This window comes from Pelodiscus sinensis, chromosome 3 (genome assembly GCF_049634645.1).
Source record: "Pelodiscus sinensis isolate JC-2024 chromosome 3, ASM4963464v1, whole genome shotgun sequence".
Classification (NCBI taxonomy): domain Eukaryota; kingdom Metazoa; phylum Chordata; order Testudines; family Trionychidae; genus Pelodiscus; species Pelodiscus sinensis.
In genome coordinates, this window is record NC_134713.1 from 34,145,099 (window position 1) to 34,165,329 (window position 20,231).

At 44.0% G+C, this 20,231-nt stretch overlaps 1 protein-coding gene across 3 annotated transcripts in view; it reads right to left on the reverse strand.

Annotated features, from left to right (window-relative positions):
* Positions 1–20,231, reverse strand: part of SNTG2 (syntrophin gamma 2) — a 463,781-nt gene that overhangs the window by 218,482 nt on the left and 225,068 nt on the right. For 2 of the 3 annotated variants that reach the window (XM_075923558.1, XM_075923560.1), the window contains exons 3-4: positions 3,953–4,009; positions 3,796–3,853 (exon numbers count right to left, since the gene is read on the reverse strand). In XM_075923558.1, coding sequence (XP_075779673.1) covers positions 3,796–3,853; positions 3,953–4,009 — 115 coding nt within the window. The remainder of the gene's footprint in view (positions 1–3,795; positions 3,854–3,952; positions 4,010–20,231) is intronic. The other variant, XM_075923561.1, reaches the window with a different exon arrangement.

Below are 20,231 nucleotides of genomic sequence, written 5' to 3' on the forward strand. Positions count from 1 at the left end.
GGTACTGAGAAATTTCTTGTTGACACACACACTGAACTCTCAGTTGAGTGAGTTACAGTAATCTAATCTGGAAGTTACAATCGGACCAGTAACAGTTGCTAGGCCATGATCTGAGAAGAGTCCCTTAATGAGTTGAAGGATGGAGACATATACTTCTTCTTGCTATTGATACCCGAGTGTTTAAGAGTAGTAATGAGTTCAAAATGATGTAGACATTTCTCATTGTTTTGCTAATCAGATGTTGGTGAAATTACAGTAGACTTCTGATAATCCGGCACCTTTTGGACCTAGGTGGTGCCGGATTATCAGATTTGCCGGAGAATCGGGAGGTCCTGTACAGCTGCGTGGCTTAACAGCTGGCCAGGACACAATCTCCTTCCTTCTCTGCTCCCCTTTCCTCTTCAGGTCTCCTCCGTGGTGTAACCGGATCCTCCTCCCTCTCCCCTCCCCTTTCCCCTTCACTGAAGCAAAACGCTCTTCTCCATACTGTAACACGATCCCACTCCCCCTCTCCCCCAACCTTATGCTCCCTCTGGTTACAGCCAGCATGTGTGCTGAGCGGCAAGCTTTTTAATCAGCTGGTCAGGAGCGCCTGGCATTTTGATGCCGGAGTATCGGGACTGCCGAACAGTTGGATGCCGGACTATCGGAGTTTTACTGTAATGACATTGAATCCTACTTACAATTTGATGGATGGAATGCAACTAGAGACAACTCTTTTCATCCAGAAGCTATCTTGAGATACCTGGGGCTATATCTACTCTGCAGTGAAAACCCATGCCTGGTCCATGCCAGCTGATTCAAGTTCATGATTCAGGCTAAGTGAATGTTTAGCTGTAGCAGATGTTCAGACTCAGACTGGAGTCTGAGGTCTGGGACCCTGTCACTGGGCAGGGTCCCAGAGGTTGGGCTACAGCCCAAGCCAGAGCAGCTACTTTGCAACTGAACATCCCAGTGAGCCCAAGTCAATAAGCATAGATCAGCCAAAGGTTTTGAGTTTGAGTTCCGTCATAGCTTGAGTCTCTACACTAAGATAGCAAATGGGTTCCATGAGATGTGAGAGAAAGCAGCGCAAACTCCCTGGCTGTGTCTAGACTGGCAAGTTTTTCCACAAAATCATGCCAGCTGTCTACACTGGCCACTTGAATTTCCGCAAGAACACTATGTACTATGCTGCTCCCGTTCGGGCAAAAGCCCTCTTGCGCAAATCATTTGCGCAAGAGGGCCAATGTAGACAGCACAGTACTGTTTTGCGCAAAAAGCCCCGATGGCTAAAAAGGCGATCGGGGCTTTTTTTGCGCAAAAGCGCGTCTAGATTGGCACGGATGCTTTTCCGCAAAAAGTGCTTTTGCAGAAAAGCGTCCGTGCCAATCTAGACGCACTTTTCCGCAAATGCTTTTAACGGAAAACTTTTCTGTTAAAAGCATTTGCGGAAAATCAAGCCCCTCTGTGTATGTGTGTGCGTGCGTGCGCGCACATGTATGTGTGAGAGAGAGGGAGAAAGGGAGGAAGGGAAATGAGACTATCCTGTATCAGTGGAAAGATGGCTATCTTGAGCTAAAATCAGCAACCAAACTGGCCTATTATGACTGCAGAAAGGAAGGGCAAGCAATCTTCCAAATTCTGGGAAGGGAAAGGAATTGGATGAAAGGATCAGAAACTTAAGGAAGTTAATATTGTAGTTAATGAGGTTTAAGCAAACAGATTTTTTGAGGGAAAATTTAGGATATCTGGCTAAAGGAAACAATCAAAATTCCTCTGAAACATCATCCATTCAGTTCTTAACTATGAAACGTAGTAGTGACTTAGGATTGTTTTTGAACAGGCAAGGTACAAATCACAAAATAGTTACTTCCATCCTTCCCCAATGTATATTTTAATAGCTATAAAAGATTACCTTATTTGTTGCAAAGATCCAGCAGGCAGAATTGAGAGATGAAGCCACCTCTAGCAGCTTCTTATGTACGTTCATGGGGCCTGTCCCAAGGGAAAGTGGCCAGGTAGATGCAGGGCACAGGCCCCATTCCCACCCATACAAGGCTTCTCCAGCTCAGGTTTAACAGCTACGATTATGCTAGGGATTCACCAAGCAGTGGTTACAACAGCAAACCCTTTAAAAAAGTGACTCTTGGGAGTGGTCAATTGCTCTAGTAATAAGGCTGCTTATTGAGGCACTGTTAACAATGCCAGATATTTGCCTCACACAGCAGTACATTCCTTCAGTTTTCTGGCACCGTGTTTCATTACTGCATAGAGAGAATTTTAAATGAAATTACAAGTTGTCGCTAAATTTGTGTATGTTTAGCAACTAAATAAAATATGCAAAATGTATTTTACAACTTGTGAAGTTTCTTGATGACCCTGTGCTTCTCACATTGCTAGGCTGACTAGCTGCCATGGCAGAAGGCCTTGTCAGGAGTACAGAAATCCCTGCCTGATGCCACTCACTCTCAAATTAATTTACTTGCTTCAAGTAGTAGCTCAGCTTAATACTCTTCTCAGAGCTGTATTTCCAGCGAGGCTGTCTTTTTCATTATTATTAACACGAGATACACAAATTCTTATTCACATTGAGCACATCTGAATGAACATTCAGAAGACTTACTTAAGATCAGTCTGACTTTCTCATTCTTTTACTTCACAGCTCCCTGTCTGATAACTGATAGAACTGGCAGGTCAGATTTCTGATTAAAAATATGTATATTTATGTATATAGACACATATTGTTCTAGTTTGTACCCTAAAGAAGACTAGCAGGAAGGATCCTCTTTGTATTTCCTACAAACAAAGAAGAAATCTCAGAGAAAAGAAATTACCCTCCCAAAGTCAGCAATGACAGTTGTGTCTGAACAGGTTCTTTCAGCTTCATTAGCAAGTAGGCACTCAGCATTCCTACAAAGCCTAGCATTTGTGCATGGAAATTATAAAAATGACCTAAATCATTACAAATGTGTGTGTCTGATTATTTAACTTAGAAATACAAATGCAAATTTGAATGAAACTGTTGTGTCTATTATGGTTTTCATTTATCGAAAACTTCAATTTAGGATGACTGTACTAATCATAAAATAATGGTATTTTGTTTATTCCTGATTGCTTCCTTTTTATTTTTTTTTATTATGTCTTTTCTTGCCAGGCTTGTACTGTGCCTTTTTAAAAGTGAAGTTCACCTTAGTGACCTCTGTGCCTGGAAAAATTCCATCCTTAGTGTAGGGCTTTAATTGATACATAGGGTCTTATTTAGGTTATTTGGACTGAGCAACTGTCAGTATAATGCTTTAATTGTGTGTTCTATTACACTAATTTATATATATATTCATTCAGCATTGTTGATGGCTGCCTATTGGTGTCAAAAACAGGTTTAGTCATAGCATATGATAATGAATTACAGTTCTGGAAAAAAAGTTTTAGTTCGTTTACATTTGTTTATCCTGTGTTATTACAATTAATTGATGCAGTTATTTTTTCATGTCAATTCCCCTCGCCCCAAAGAAAAGTTAAAGGCGGTATTTATAATCAGGATGTGCTATTGTGAAAAATATTTCTAAAATTAACATTTATCAGATAACATTTTAGCTACCAGTCTACAATAAAAACTACACATTATTTGAAATCAGAACGAGAGACAATTGTCCATATACAGCCATTCAACATTTGCTGAAAGACTATATACCAGAATGCTAATGCAGTGAGCCAAAAATATACTTAATTCTGAGCTAGTGAACATCGTTTTTAAAAAAAGACTCATATATATATAACACCAGAAAAATATTTAAGTACAGAGATATATTTTACCTGCTTTGTCTTTAAATATTTTTGATATGACGACAGGCACTTTGTGCTCGGCACCACCCTGAAAAAGATGTGTATAAATAATGAAATCTCAACCACAACCATCATGCACTAAACATGCTGAAGTTTAAAAAACAAGAAAACAAAATGCTCTGCATACCTTTATACTTAAGCCCAAGCCACCAACTGGTTGTCTATGAAGTGTAACAGTTCTGTGCTTTAAAAAAGGGTAGAAAAAAATAAATTTAGGTGAAAATACAATGCCTGGACACCCATTTAAAGTGTATGCTACCTAACCTATTTTCTTTATCTATTCTATTAATTTTGAAAATTTGCCCTTAAATCAGAGGGGCTGATGCAAGATTATGAACATGGCAAAAGACCACTTAGTACCTTAATATGGAGCTTTCTTTACAGAGAGATTAATGACTTCGAATAGATATACTGGTGTGAGTTTCACATATACAGGCAGTCCCCGAGTTACGCGGATCCGACTTATGTCGGATCCTCACTTACGAACGGGGCTTTCTCACCCCGGAGCTCACAGACAGCGGGACCGCCGAGAGCACAGCGGTCCCGCCACCTCAACCTCTGGGGCGAGAAAAGCTACTCCAGATGCCCCTGGTCTGCTGGGGACCATCTCCAGCAGACCAGGGACACCTGGAGCAAAGCCAGGGAGGCGGAGGGGTCCTGCGCCTCCCCGGCTTTGCTCTGGCAAAGCCTCAGAGGCGCGGCACCCCGCTGCCACTGCCGCTTTGCTCCCGGTGCCTCTGGTCTGCTGGGGACCGTCTCCAGCAGATCAGAGACACCGGGAGCAAAGCCGGGGAGGCGGAGGGGTCCCGCGCCTCCCCGGCTTTGCTCTGGCAAAGCCTCAGAGGCGCGGCACCCCGCCGCTGCTGCCGCTTTCCTCCCGGTGCCCCTGGTCTGCTGGGGACCGTCTCCAGCAGACCAGGGATACCTGGAGGAAAGCCGGGGAAGCGGAGGGTCCCGTGCCTCCCCGGCTTTGCCAGAGCAAAGCCTCAGAGGCGCGGCACCCTGCCGCCGCTGCGGCTTTGCTCCCCGTGTCCCTGGTCTGCTGGGGGGTGGGGGGCACAGCTAGTGCGCCCCCCCCCCCCCAGCAGACCAGGCTTTTGTTGTGGACCCTGGGGTAGAGCAGCTGGGGTGCTGCTGGGTTGGTCCTGCAGGGACCTACCTGGTAGCCTAGCTGTTCTGTCCCAGGCTCGAGATTCAGCTGCTGTTGAAACTGATCAGTGGCTGATTCCAGGAAGCTGGGTGCAGAGCAATTCTGCCTCTAGCTTCCTGTAGTCAGCCCCTGGTCAGTTTCAGCAGCAGTGGCTGAATCTGGAGCCAGTTCCGACTTACATACTAATTCAACTTCAGAACAAACCTATAGTCCCTACCTTTACGTAACCCGCGGACTGCCTGTACATTTTATTATTATTTTTGCCTTGCTCTTCTATATCTAATATGACAGTTTTCAATTCAGAAAGAAATCTAATCAAATCACAATGCTTTTTTGGTTTTGTTTATACAAATTTTGAAAAGGAATGAAAATAAGGAACTTTTGTTTTAGATTTATATTGACGTAGCTGGTTTTATTTCCTTTTGTGCTTTCCCTTATTCCCTTTACTTTCATTTTACAGTTACATACACCTATTTTTCAAATCCATACATTCAGAATTGAAACTATCCTCCTGCAATACCCATTTCAGACCTTCTGAATCAATCTGCTTCTTTCAGTTTTTTTCTTTGATTTTTTGTGGGTGCTGATGGAAGTACATGAGATACAATCTTTATGAAAATTTACTACAGTAATCTATCTAATGTTTAATAGTACACTGCATTTTGACATTTCATTCATACTTGCATCTTGGTAACTGACATCATAATTGGACATCAATATCTTTACTTCATTTCTTGCTGGCAACTATAAAGTAGTACAGTTTTTCATAGTCTGGCAACAGTCTTTTCCACAGTGCCATGTCTATTACTGAGTGACTCCTGGATATTTAAGATTAAATTTCTCATTCTACATAACAGAACATTTGTTTTCTTATTCTCAGATTTATATTTGTGACCTGTCTATTTGATGATTTGCTAGTACGGATGCATGAGTGTATAGGCAGTCCCCAGGTTACGCAGATCTGACTTACGTCGGATCCGTACTTACGAATGGGGATTTTCTCGCCCCGGAGGACGCGGGCGGTGGGACTGCTCAGAAGCACCGCGGTTCCGCCGCCCGCGTCCTCTGGGGCGAGAAAAGCTGCTCCGCGTCTCCCTGGTCTGCTGGGGAGGGGACCCCCAGCAGACCAAGGAGACGCGGAGCAAAGCTGCTGAGGACGGGGGCGGTGGGACTGCCCAGACACGCCGCGATCCCGCGGCCCGCGTCCTCCGTGGCTTTGCTCCGTGTCTACCTGGTCTGCTGGGGGGGGGGCCCCCCAGCAGACCAGGAAGACGCAGAGCAAAGTCGCGGAGGACAGGGGCGGCGGGACCGCCCAGAGGCGCCGCAGTTCCACGGCCCGCGTCCTCCGCAGTGAGAAAAGCCGCTCCGCGTCTCCCTGGTCTTCTGGGGGGGGCACCCCAGCAGACCAGGGAGACGCGGAGCAAAGCCACGGAGGATGCAGGCGGCGGGACCGCGGCGTGTCTCGGTGGTTCCTCCGCCTGCGTCTCCCTGGTCTGCTGGGGGGGGGCGCAGCTAGTGCGACCCCCTCCCCCCCAGCAGACCAGGCTTTTCTCGCCGACACCTGTGGTAGAGCAGCTGGGGCGCTGCCGAATTGGTCCCGCAGCGCCGCTCCTCAGCGCTACTGGACCAACCCAGCAGCACCCCAGCTGCTCTGCCCCAGGCGTCCCCAAGTCAGCCGCTGCTGAAACTGACCAGCGGCTGACTACAGGAAGCCCGAGGCAGAGTTGCTCTGCCCCGGGCTTCCTGGAATCAGCCGCTGATGTTTCAGCAGAAGCTTACTTGGGGACACCTGGGGTAAAGCAGCTGGGGTGCTGCCGGGTTGGTCCCTGCAGCGCCGAGGTGCAGCGCTGTGGGGACATACCCGGCAGAGCCCCAGCTGCTCTCTCCCAGGCATCCAGATTCAGCCGCTGTTGAAACTGATCAGCGGCTGATTCCAGGAAGCCCGGGGCAGAGAAACTCAGTTTCAGCAGCAGCTGATTCTGGATGCCAGTTCTGACTTATGTACAAATTCAACTTAAGAACAAACCTACAGTCCCTATCTTGTACGTAACCCGGGGACTGCCTGTAATCTTAGGCCTTCCAACAATCCAGCCCAAACTCTTATTACATCTGAAAAGTTAGTTTTAGTTCGTTCTAGTACTTATTATGACCATGCTATTGATATGAGGAAAAAAATACATTTCATTCTGATATTAGACTGATAAAGTCAGTGAATGTTTTAGGCCATTCCAAGGCATTATGCATTCTATTCCACTGAATATCATAATAGATTTTTTTTTTTAAAATAAAATGTGCTAGATAATGCCATATGGTACTACTTTACTAATATCAAATGAGTAAAAAACACTTATGGTTTCAAAATTAGCAACTGTATGTTGACAAGGACTCAAACCGAAATCTCATACCGAATGGTTCCAGCTTTAGTGAAGTCTGGATCCAGTGCTAAACCCTACAGCTGGTCTTCACCTCCATAATGGGCTGAATTGAATCTCTGGAGTCCAACACTGCTGAACTTTGAAGAAAATTCAGATCCTAATTTGAACTTTGGAGCCAAGATATATTTGTGCCTAGTTCCCCCATGGTTAAAGCATAGGAACTGGGTTTTTTTCCTGTGGGTTTTATAAGAGGTTGTGGCAGACAACTCTTAAGTGAAAGTTTCCCTCTCAGTAGAATTCTCGTAAGAAAATGGTGGGTCTGAGTGAGAAGGAAGCGTATAGGGAGCTAGGCGGATGCAGACACAGAGAAGGAAGTACAGGGTGAATTTAATTATAGGAGAGGAATGAAGAAGATTAGAGCTCTAGGAGGTGTGTGTGTGTGTGTGTGTGTGTGTGTGTGTGTGTCCGTTCTGTTTGGAAGAAGGATTTGAATACTTTAAGAGAGGCAGGAAAGGAAGAAGTGTCTGTCTGTTAATCTATAAAAACAAGGAGTCCTGTGGCACCTTAAAAGACGGTGCCACAGGACTCCTTGTTGTTTTTGCAGATACTAACATGGCTGCCCCTCTGGGACTTGTTAATGTGTAGTTGACCCCAACGAATGTCAATGATGTGATTGAAACTTACGTGATTTCCAACATAATTATGTCTTTTTTTACTGTGATTACTTGCTAACATAAAGAAACTTAAAAAGTTACAAAAGGTCTGGTAGCGCTTTGTAGACTAACAAAACATGTAGATGGTATCATGAATTTTTGTGGGCATAGCCCACTGCCATGAAAGCTCATGATACCATCTACATGTTTTGTTAGTCTCTAAAGTGCTACCAGACCTTTTGTTGTTTTTTAATTTTATCCTGTACAGACTAATTCGGCTACCCCCTGAAGCTTCTGTATTTGGTAACAGTTGTTTGCCACATGTAAAATGAGGGAGCTGTTCTTTCCTTTGACAAATGGATTTTTTTGTATTTGTGAGCAATGAGCCAAGAGTGTGATGTGATGTGTACAGGTAGAGAGAGAGATGTAGGAGAAAGAAATAGCCTGAAGCATGGCCCTGGTGCTTGAACCAAAGTAAGCAAAAGTTATACAATAGGTAATAGACAGTCTATGTCAAAAGCAAATGTTTACCTGCAGTCAGTGTCTCTTAGCACTAGAACTGCTACCACTGATAAAAGCACATGAAATATGTAAATACATTCTGTCAGGACTGTACAGGGACAAGCTGCTGATATACGATAAAATAGTTTGAAACAACTAGAATGAAAGCAAACAATGCTTTGCAAGAAAATACAAGAGGAGTTACCAAACATATAATTAATGTGTAAGATGATACTTACGGTGTGTATCATAGATTGTTCATTTCAGTCTATCAATACTGGGGTACCTCATTTAACTCTTTGTCCAACTTTGGTGGGTGATAGTGAAATCCATATTACTGATTGAGCCGAGTCCACCGTCCCGGATACAAATACCTAGGGGCTTGGAAGCCATCTGGCTACCGACAACTATTAATGTATTTCATTGAACAATAAACCTGACTCAGGTGTTTTTGTATCTTATCTGAGTGTGTGGTCTTTGGGGGCTCTTGTGAAGTCTATTATGCTAGCCACCTGCTCAGAGCTGGCATGATATACTGAGGGAGCATACAAAAATGCATGCAGCTGAACGTTTATCGTCACTGACGGAGCAGAAGACCTGTCAGAATGCCACACCAGTGAATCCTGAATTTACTGTATTGCTGTCATGAACTCCTACAATAGATATCTATATCTATCTATCTATCTATCTGGTTGGGGTTTAATACAATAGTGTACAGCTTACAGTTTCCAATCTACTGTGTACATCATAATGACAATGATCTCCTTGGTAAGGTACTTTGAGATATACTGATTAAAAGTGCTACATAAGAGCTAAGTTATCAGTACTGTTATCAGTATCATTCTCTATAACAATTATATACTATTTTGAGGTAAACAGAGAGAAGATTAAGGCACTTTATATTTTCCAACTTTTTTCTTATCTCACGCTATTGGGCAAACATGATTAATAGAGTCACACTAGAAGTAAATCTAATCTAGTAATTAGAATATAATTTGAATATACACTTCAGCCAGGTTTCCTTCATGAAGAATACTTATCCCTTGTAAACAAAGGAAGAATTATGCCAGAGCAAACCAGGATTATTGATTTACTCTCACAGATTTAGGACACCTGATTATCATGTGATCAGAACTGTGCGAACACTGGTAGAATAACATTAGTCATGTTATAACTTAAAAGCAACCCAAAAATTATCTATATGCATATATTTATACAGTTGGCAAATTTCTTAATTGCTGTCAGCTATTGCAAAGTTAGGGAGCCAAAGTCAGATCAGCGACACACTGCCAAGAATTTTGTAGTATGTCGTAATCTTTTTGTACAATATGGATTACAAATTCAGTGGCTATGCATTAGTGAGGGGAAAAAAACACCTCTATGAAAGCAGGACTGCCAGCATACATAAAATACTACAAATCGAACCTAAACCTAGAGGGATGATGCACATTTGTAATGTTGATTTAAGCAATGATATAATTACAAGAGCATAAACTTAAACTAAGCTATACTTTTAAGAAAACATTTTTAAGAACAGAAGAGGTTCAAACAAAAATATAGGCCACAGAAATACAGACTGAAGATTCAGCTAGATCTAAGGTTTGCCACAAGTAAAACTTTAAAATATTAAACTTTATGATTTTATGGATGGGATTGTGGGAAGTAAAACCTATGGTAGGACATGACACAGTGATTAAACACGTGAGAACTCCACAGAGGTCTATTTGATGACTAGGAACCACCATGGAATGAAGTCTCAGAGGAGTAGCTTTGTTAGTCTGTACATTTCAAACAATGAGTAGTCCTGTGGCACCTTAGGGTATGTCTACACTACAGCGCTAATTCGAACTAACTTAGTTCGAATTACTTAATTCGAACTAAGCTAATTCGAACTAACGCATCCAGACTAAAAAACTAGTTCGAATTAGCGTTTTGCTAATTCGAACTAGCATGTCCACACAGAGTAGACCCTGAACCGGGGTAAAGGATGGCCGGAAGCAGTGCCGGCAGGGCATCGGATGATGACTTAGAGCGTGGAGCTGCAGTCTCAGGCTAGCCGAGGGCTGTGCTTAAAGGGACCCGACTCCCACCCCGGACAGACAGTTCTCAGGGGTGCCCCGCTTGCAAAGCAGTCCTGGCTTGGATTACCCGGACTACCCACACTGGGCACATCACAGCACTCGGCCATCAGACCGGCTGCACTTGCCGCAGGCTGCCATCTGGGGAGAGGAGGCAATTGGGGGGCTGCAGAAGAGGTTCCACCCCCAGAAGCCCGCAGAGCAAGCCCAGTCCTCCCCATCGGGGGCTCGTACCCCATTCCTCCCTCCCCTCCTTCCACATACCCCTCACTAGCCCCCCTTCCTGATGTACAAAATAAAGGACAATTGTGTTCAAAAATAGAATCTCTTTATTGAACAAAACTGGGGGAGACAGGGAAAAGGAGGTGGGAGAGGGGAAGAGAGAGGGTGGGAGAGGGGAGGGCAACTACAATGATGAGGGGTTTGGAACAGGTCTCATATAAAGAGAGGCTAAAGAGACTGGGACTTTTCAGCTTAGAAAAGAGGAGACTGAGGGGAGGATAGGATAGAGGTCTATAAAAGCATGAGTGGTGTGGAGAGGGTGCATAAAGAAAAGTTCTTCATTAGTTCCCATAATAGAAGGACTAGAGGACACCAAATGAAATGAATGGGTAGCAGGCTTCAAACTAACAACAGAAAGTTCTTCTTCACAAAGCAAAGAGTCAACCTGTGGAACTCCTTGCTGCAGGAGGCTGTGAAGGCTAGAACTAGAACAGAGTTTAAAGAGAAGTGAGATAAAGTGATGGAGGTTGGGTCCATGGAGTGCTATTAGCCAGGGGGTAGGAGTGGTGTCCCTCCCCAAAGTTTGTGGAAGGCTGCAGAGGGATGGCACGAGACAAATGGCTTGGTCACTGTCTTCGGTCCATCCCCTCCAGGGTACCTAGGGTTGGCCACTTTCGGCAGACAGGCTACTGGGCTATATGGACCTTTGGTCTGACCCAGGACGGCCATTGTAAGCTCAGGGCCGGGGGGGTCTCAGTGGACAACCTTGATTTTCATGCACACCTGCTCCTGGGTGGCCAGGCTGGCAGCTCTCCTGCCCTAGACGACCACTTTCCTGTTCCTAGTGCGGAGGTCGTGGACGAGGTCCACGATGTCCGCACTAGACCAGGCGGGTGCCCGCCTCTTGCCATCCCGCGCAAGCTCCCGGGAGCCGCCAGCCTGGTCCCGGGAAGAGGGGTTGCGCTGGGGGGCATCGGGTGGGTGGCTCTGTGCCGTGCCAGGTGCAGGGTCTGCTGGCTGGGTGCTGGCAGGCTTGCACCTGGCATGGGCATCGTAGCCAGCCTGTGCCCCTTTAAGGAGTCCGGGGACGGGAGGGGGACAGTAGTGTTTCCGTGGCCACCAGGGAAAGCTGGGGAGGTCTAGCCTCCCACTAGTTTGAATTAAGGGGCTACACACCCCTTAATTTGAACTAGTAAGTTCGAACTAGGCTTAGTCCTCGTAGAATGAGGTTTACCTAGTTCGAACTAAGCGCTCCGCTAGTTCGAATTAAGTTCGAACTAGCGGAGCGCTTGTGTAGCACCTATCAAAGTTAATTCGAACTAACGTCTGTTAGTTCGAATTAACTTTGTAGTGTAGACACACCCTTAGGGTATGTCTACACTACCCCGCTAGTTCGAACTAGTGGGGTAATGTAGGCATACCACACTTGCAAATGAAGCCCGGGATTTGAATTTCCCGGGCTTCATTTGCATAAGCGGGGCGCCGCTATTTTTAAAACGCCGCTCGTTCGAACCCAGTGCAGCGCGGCTACACGGGGCACGAACTAGATAGTTCGAACTAGGCTTCCTAGTTTGAACTACCGTTACTCCTCATTCCACGAGGAGTAACAGTAGTTCGAACTAGGAAGCCTAGTTCAAACTACCTAGTTCGTGCCCTGTGTAGCCGCGCTGCACGGGGTTCGAACGAGTGGGGTTTTAAAAATGGCGGCGCCCCGCTTATGCAAATGAAGCCCGGGAAATTCAAATCCTGGGCTTCATTTGCAAGTGCGGTGTGCCTACATTACCCTCCTAGTTCGAACTAGGAGGGTAGTGTAGACATACCCTTAGAGACTAACAAAAATATACACTCTCATGAGCTTTTGGGTGAAAGACCCACTTGTCAAATGAGTGCATGGAATGGACATTCAAATTCAAGCAATGGACAAGGACTGTCAGGAGAGTTGAATCTTGACTGCTGGAGGAGAGTTGTCCCAAGATCTTGGTGAAAGTACTGGGAAACCAAACTTAAAACATCAGAGATCATGGACTATAGTGAGCCAGGGCTACCAAAAGGTGGCATAAAAAACAAGTTCAGAGGAAGGAAGATCCAATAGCTTCTGAGCTACGATCTCCACTAAGCCACTGGATTTGAGAAGGTGAAGAGGGCACCTCTATATGGACAATAACAGATTTCATTCATGTGTTTATTTATAAGTAATTAAGTGAGTGTTCATTATAACAGTCTGGAGTGGAGCTCTGTTATCTGAATTTTTCTGAAATCTTCAAAAACCATCTACCATATTGATTACAAAATACTTCACTCCTGGGGACAGGCTACTTGGAATAAGGAAGCAGAGCGACGGTAAAGTAAAATTTCCATGTCTGAGGTTTGGTAGAGGCATCAGCTGTGTGAATCCAGTGTTACAAAATATAAGGCAGTGACATAAGCATGCAAGGGCTTTTTGAATTTCAATGCGAAGCTTTCCATGCAGGGGAGAAAAGGATCAAAATATGTTCCAGGGGTTGACAATTTTTGAAGGGGGGCCATTTCAAAAGTTGTTCTAAGTTGTCGTGGGCCCGAAAAGGGACAGGCCTCAGGCTAAAGGGGTGGGGCTTTTAAATAGAGACAGTGAAAGGGCTCATGACTCCCCTGCAGCTCCCAGGCAATGTGGCAGAGCTGGGAGCTGCGGGCTCTTTCCATTGCTTCTATTTAAAGGGCTCACACATTAGCAGCTGCTGGGAAGGCACAAGCCCTTTCAACAGAAGCAGTTGAAGGGGTTCACTGCTTCTGGCCCTGCTCCCTAATGTGTTGCCTGGGAGACACCGGGTTGGTGAGAGCCCTTTCAACTGCTTCTATTTAAAGGGATTGAGTCTTCTCTGTGAGCTCTATAAATAGCAAGAGTTGAAAGAGCTCACAGCTCCTGGGCCTGCTGCTAATGGGAGCAGAGGAGGTATGAGCCGTTTCAACTATTTAAAGGGCTCGTGCCTTCCCCATGGATTGTAACACGTGGCCTGGCAGCCACAGGGAAAGAGCAAGCCCTTTAAATAGAAACAGTTGAAAGGGCCTGCACATCCCTGGCTCCCAGGCAACGTGTTAGGTGGTGAGGCTGGGAACTGCTGTGCAGGCCCTTATAAAAGAGCTAGGTGGGCGAGATCTTGCCCAATTCTGATATATTGTGATTATAAACACAGCTGCAGTGAGGCTGACAGCCTTGGTGGGACCCTGGAAAAGGTGGTAATAGTGGGAGTCTCCATGTCCCCAAAAGGGGAGGAGTCTCAGATGGAAAGGGTGGAGCTTTGGATCGCTTCCCCAGGTAGCACCAGTACTTCCTGGAGTGCATTGGTTGGGGTTCCGGCAGCAATTTAAAGGGCCCAGAGCTCTGGCTGCTGCCACTATCATAGCAGTGGTGGCCAGGATTTCTGGACCCTTTTGAATCACTGGGCAGCAGGGCAGTTGTCCTTTTTCCTCACCCCACCCCCTTTGGCAGGCCAGCACAACTGTGAAACAAAATTCTGCTCTCAGATCTGCAGCTTCAGTATCCTGTTCCTCCAATACATTTATATCTCCTATTGATTTCAACTGTAGCCCCATACACAACCGAATCTTACCTATAGCCAATAAAAGCACAGCCACACTACTTGGTATCTCTCTTTAGCTGGAAGTTTTGGAGTGTACCATGTATCAGGTTTCTTCTTAGACTAATTTATCTATGATGTAGGTACATTATATTTGAAGCCAAAAATCAGCCTTTCAACAACAAAACATTTATAGAGTGATAGCTCACTGTGTGATAGCTATTTCATTTCAGTGCAGGTTTGGAAAGCTCTTTTCAAACTGCTACTAATTGCCTTTCTGAATGGAAAAGTTGACAAAATCCTAGATTAAATTAATATTTTTCAAGTAATATTTTGCTTTGACAGTTATATCCCCTGACAACAGTTTTACATTTATTAAAACCCTTCACCTTGAAAATTCTAAAGTGCTTTTTGTGTATGCTGTAAATAGAAGGCTTGCTCACCTCTCCAGTCTGAGTTAGGAAGCAGCTGTCAGCTCTGCAAAAGTAAGAAAACACAGCATGGTGCACTTTTTGTTTCTATCCCTTTTAGGAAGTTAGTTGAAAAATTGCCTCTAATGAAAATTCAGGGAATAGTAAGTAGGAAGAATATAATTGAAGTTGGAATATGGTCAGAACAGTAGGTAGAAAAACAGCTGTTCTTATGAGACCTTTTCTGCCTTCAGTTACTTAGCACTAGCATTATGCTTGTGAATTGGATTAATAGCCTGGTCAGGCCCATGAACAGGGGGTAAGTGTGCAAAGAGAACAACTGACCTGGGGTCCAGTAATTCAAAAGGGCCTGGAGCCCCTGGCTGACTGCCACTATTGCAGGAGTGGCAGTGTCTGCTACCTCAACCCTTTAACTTGCTGCCAGAGTGCTGCGATCCAGCAGCTCTGAGGGCTGGATAGGAGAAAGAGGGGCTGCGGTGCAGAGGGCTGGCTGTACCCACCCTTGACCCTTCTGCTTGAGGCCCCATCTCTTCTGACTGCACAGAGCCCTCCCACACTCCCAGCTTGCCCAGGTACCTGGTAAGTCCCTTGCTCCCCTCCCACAAGCCTGGCACAATGGGTATGAAATATTTTTAGCTTCTCCTATAGTTTAGGATGTAGAAATATTGGCTACTGGTGAAAATAGCAACATTAACACAGGAGAAAGGACAGATTTAACTGCAACTGTGTGTAACAGAGTCAGTCTGGTCGATTCATATCTCGTGCAGTGTTGTGACAGAATACACTGCAGTTTATTCTGAGGCTCTGTTTAACTTTGCCTCAGGCTTGTTTCACTACAGAATTGTGAACCATTTTATTTAGAATGTTGTTTTCTTATAAAGAATAGTTAAATGGGATTAAGAACAGGCCAAGAAAGTGTGTGGTGATGTTTAAAACATACTGTGATGTTTAAAATTTTGTATTGTTATATTTAGACAGCAGTCTTTATAAATAGAGCTAAACATTTTCTACAAATTTATATTCTAAAATTCGCTTAGTGAGAGGTTCAGGTTGTGCTGCTGCAGCCACTCAGCTAGGATTATGACTTTTTTAATACTGGAGAATATTGGGACTTGCAAGAGGAAAAACTAGATAATTAGAGTTATTAAAGATTTACATTTTAGTAGTGCCTCGAAGCCACAATGTGGTTGGCCATATGGCAAATGATAGTTGCTTCCCTCTAGTCACACTGGAAATAAGGCATTATTTTTTTAACAGTGAGAGTAATTAACTATTGGAACAATTTACCAAGGGTCATGATTGACTTTCCATCACTAGCAATTTTTAAAATCAAGATTGGATTTTTTTCCCTAAACTGTTTACTTGAGGAAATATTTTGGGGGAAGTTCTATGGTCTATGCTATACCAGAGTTCAGATTACCAGACAGTGGTCCCACCTGACGGTGGAATCTATTAATCAGCAAGTTAGTAATCTGAAAGACATAAGCGCACGAGACAAACAAGGAGGTGATAGAGAGAGAATCACAGTCCAACCATGTGCATAAATTGCTAGATAGAGATAGCTGGTTCTGTCCAGACAGAGTTAATTTCTAATACAATTGGAGTTACAAAATGTCCTAAATACTGCCCCTCATTCTAGACCTACTCACTAGAAAAGAGTTTTTTCAAATTGGGTTGTGGGGCTGCCAGGGTAACCCACTGGCTGGCTTGCGGCCCAAGTTCGAAAAATGCTGCACTAGAGCTAGTACTGCATAGGAAGCATGTGAAAATGTTTAAATACTCTCTATGTGTTTCTTCTCTAGTTTCTTTCCAATAAACTTCCCTACACTTACGAAACTTACAATTTTGTATTCTCCAACCCTGAACTTCACATTTGTAGACAGTTGCAGAGACAGAAGTAGGCAATCTTCTTTGTGAATAAACTAGCAAAGGACATGTTTTTTTCTCATAAGAGATAAATACAAATCAAGGCTGCTTAAATTTTTCTAATGCATTTAAATGTAAATTAACTTAAAAAAAAATAAAATCAGTCTCCCACTGATACTTTGGCATTTTATTCATTGTGGCAACAATTCTTAGATTAGATTATGTCCACACATCTTGTCTTGAGTTTCTGTTACTTTGATGTTCTGCACAAGTTTGCCCTTGTTCTGCTACATTTAATCCCTTTACATTTATCCCTGGGCAATCTCATCTACTGTCATGGCTTTCACTAGTACCTTTAGCTTGTACAGTAACTTTCAAGTCAATATTTCTGCTCTGACCTTTTCCCCTTCTGTGCAGTTCCACATCTCTGTCTGGATGACATGTATTCCTTGATATCTTAACTCAGCATGATTAAAACTAAATTTATCTGGTCCCCACTTTCTGTCATTTGTATCAACTCTTTTTGCTATTTGTCATAATTCCATTTTCTGTCCTGGATAGTATTTGAAAGCTACTGTACTATGGGAATCGTATGATAAAATAGAGTGTGAGAGTCAAGTAATTAACTCTATCTTGTCAGTGTGTGGAAATGTAAGACTCTGACTGCACAAGCCTGAATCATACCCAAATCCTGAACCATGCCCGTTGCATTGCATGACAGTCATCCTGTCCAGGAAAGATGTTGGACACCTCAGTGAGGGTATATCTACACTGCCACCCTAGTTCAAACTAGGGTGGCTAATGTAGGCATTCGAACATGCAAATGAAATATCCCGGGCTTTATTTGCATGTTCCTGAGCGCCGCCATTTTTAAATGCCCCGTAGTTTGAACTCCCTGCCCGTGACTACATGCAGCATGGACTAGGCAGTCCGAATTAAAGCCCCTAATTCGAACTACTGTTATTCCTCCTGCAAGGAGGAGTAATGGTAGTTCGAATTAGGATCTTTAATTCGAACTACCTAGTCCATGCCGCATGTAGTCGCGGGCAGGGAGTTCGAACTACGGGGCATTTAAAATTGGCGGCGCTCAGGAACATGCAAATGAAGCCCGGGATATTTTAAATCCCGGTATTCATTTTCAAGTTTGAATGCCTACATTAGCCACCCTAGTTCGAACTAGGGAGGCAGTATAGACATACCCTAAGGGACTAACAGACATCAAGCCTGCAATTTGGGACCAATTACTTTGATTCTCTCTCAACTCTGGAATGCTGCCAAGAAACAAGGGGTTTTCTGCACAGATATCTGCAGGGAGGTAGGGACAAGGATATGTGGTGGGTTTGTAGCATCCTAGGCTAGATTAATGGCACAGAGATCTGGCCCTATTTAAAAGCATGGTCCTGCTCTGGGCAGAGAGGCCAGCCATCACATAGAAGGATTTTCAGGACAAGTCTGCCTTGCCTGTAATGTGGATTTACAGAAGGAATAAGACTAGACTAGGGAAGAGTGCATATATGGCTTTTTTTGCTTTGTTCTTGATTGCTTTTTAGAGTACAGTAACTGTTGTTGAGGAATTCCTTTGCTACATCTGTGTCTCTTGCTTCCCTGCCATATTGTCACAAAAGGAATTAATCTAGAAGCCTAAAGTTCCAACAGCCTATCATAAAATCACAGGGGTGGAAGAGATGAATACTGTGCCAGTTTGTCACAGTGCCTCTAACAAAGTGTAAGTAGTATATTAATAGACTCATAGACTTTAAGGTCAGAAGTGACCATTTTGATCACCTAGTCTGACCCCCTGCACAATGCAGGCTACAGAATCTCACCCATCCACTGCTAGAATAATATCTCAGATATTGAAGTCCTTGAAACGATGGTTCAAAGACCCCAAGATGCAAAGAATCCTCCTTTTAGTGACCTTTGCCCCAAGCTACAGAGGAAGGTGAAAAACCTCCAGGGCCTCTGCCAATCTACCCTGGAGGAAAATTCCTTCCTGATCCCAAATATGGCGATCAGCTGAACCCTGAGCATGTGGGCAAGACTCATGAACCAGACACCCAGAAAAAAATTTCTCTATAGCAACTCCTAACTTCCCACCATTAGCCTATTTGCCACTGATAGTGAAAGGTCAATTAATTGCCAAGATCATGTTAGCTCATCAAACCATGCCCTTCATAAACCCATCTAGCTTAATCTTGAAGCCAGATAGGTCTTTTGCCCCCACTACTTCCCTTGGAAGGCTGTTCCAGAATTTCACTCCTCTGATTGTTAGAAACCTTCACCTAATTTCGAGTCTAAACTTCCTAATAGCCAGCTTATATCCATTTATTCTTGTGTCCACATTGGTATTGAGCATAAATAATTCCACTCCCTCCCTGGTATTTATCCCTCTAAGGGTATGTCTACATTACCACCCTAGTTCGAACTAGGGTGATAATGTAGGCAACCGGAGTTGCAAATGAAGCCGGGATTTGAATTTCCCAGGCTTCATTTGCATCTTGCCGGGCGCCGCCATTTTTAAATGTCCGCTAGTTCAGACTCCGTGCCGCGCGAACTAGTTCGAACTAGGGTGGTAGTGTAGACATACCCTAATATATTTAAGGAGAGCAATCATATCTCCCCTCAGCCTTCTTTTGGTTAAAGTAAACAAGCCAAGCTCCATGAGTCTCCTTTCATAAGACAGATTTTCCATTCTTCGGATCATCCTAGTGGCCCTTCTTTGTACCTGTTCCAGTTTGAATTCATCCTTCTTAAACACGGGAGACCAGAACTGCACACAATATTCCAAATGAGGTCTCACCAATGCCTTGTATAACTGCACTAACACCTCCTTATTCCTACTGGAAATACTTTGCCTAATGCATCCTATGACCGTATTAGCCTTTTTCACAGCCATGTCACAAAGTCATCCTGTGATCAACCAGGACTCCGAGGTCCTTCTCCTCTTCCATTACTTCCAACTGATGTGTCCCCAGTTTATAACTAAAATTCTTGTTATTAATTCCTAAATGCATAACCTTACACTTCTCACTATTAAATTTCATCCTATTACTCCAATTTACAAGATCATCCAGATCTTCCTGTATGATTTCCCGATCTTTTTCTGAATTAGCAATACCTCCCAAGTTTGTGTCATCTGCAAACTTTATTAGCACACTCCCAATGCCGAGGTCAGTAATAAAAAGATTAAATAATAATGGTCCCAGAACTGATCCCTGAGGAACTCCGCTAGTAACCTCCCTCCAACATGACAGTTCACCTTTCAGTATGACTCGCTGGAATCTCCCCTTTAACCAGTTCCTCATCCACCTCTCAATTTTCATATTGATCCCCATCTTTTCCAATGTAACCAATAATTCCCCATGTGGTACGGTATCAAATGCCTTCCTGAAATCGAGGTAGATTAGATCCACTGCATTTCCTTTATCTAAAAACTCTGTTACTTTCTCAAAGAAGGAGATCAGGTTGGTTTGGCACGATCTACCTTTTGTAAAACCATGTTGTAATTTGTCCCAATTGCCATTAACTTCAATGTCCCTAACTACTTTCTCCTTCAAAATTTTTTCCAAGACCTTG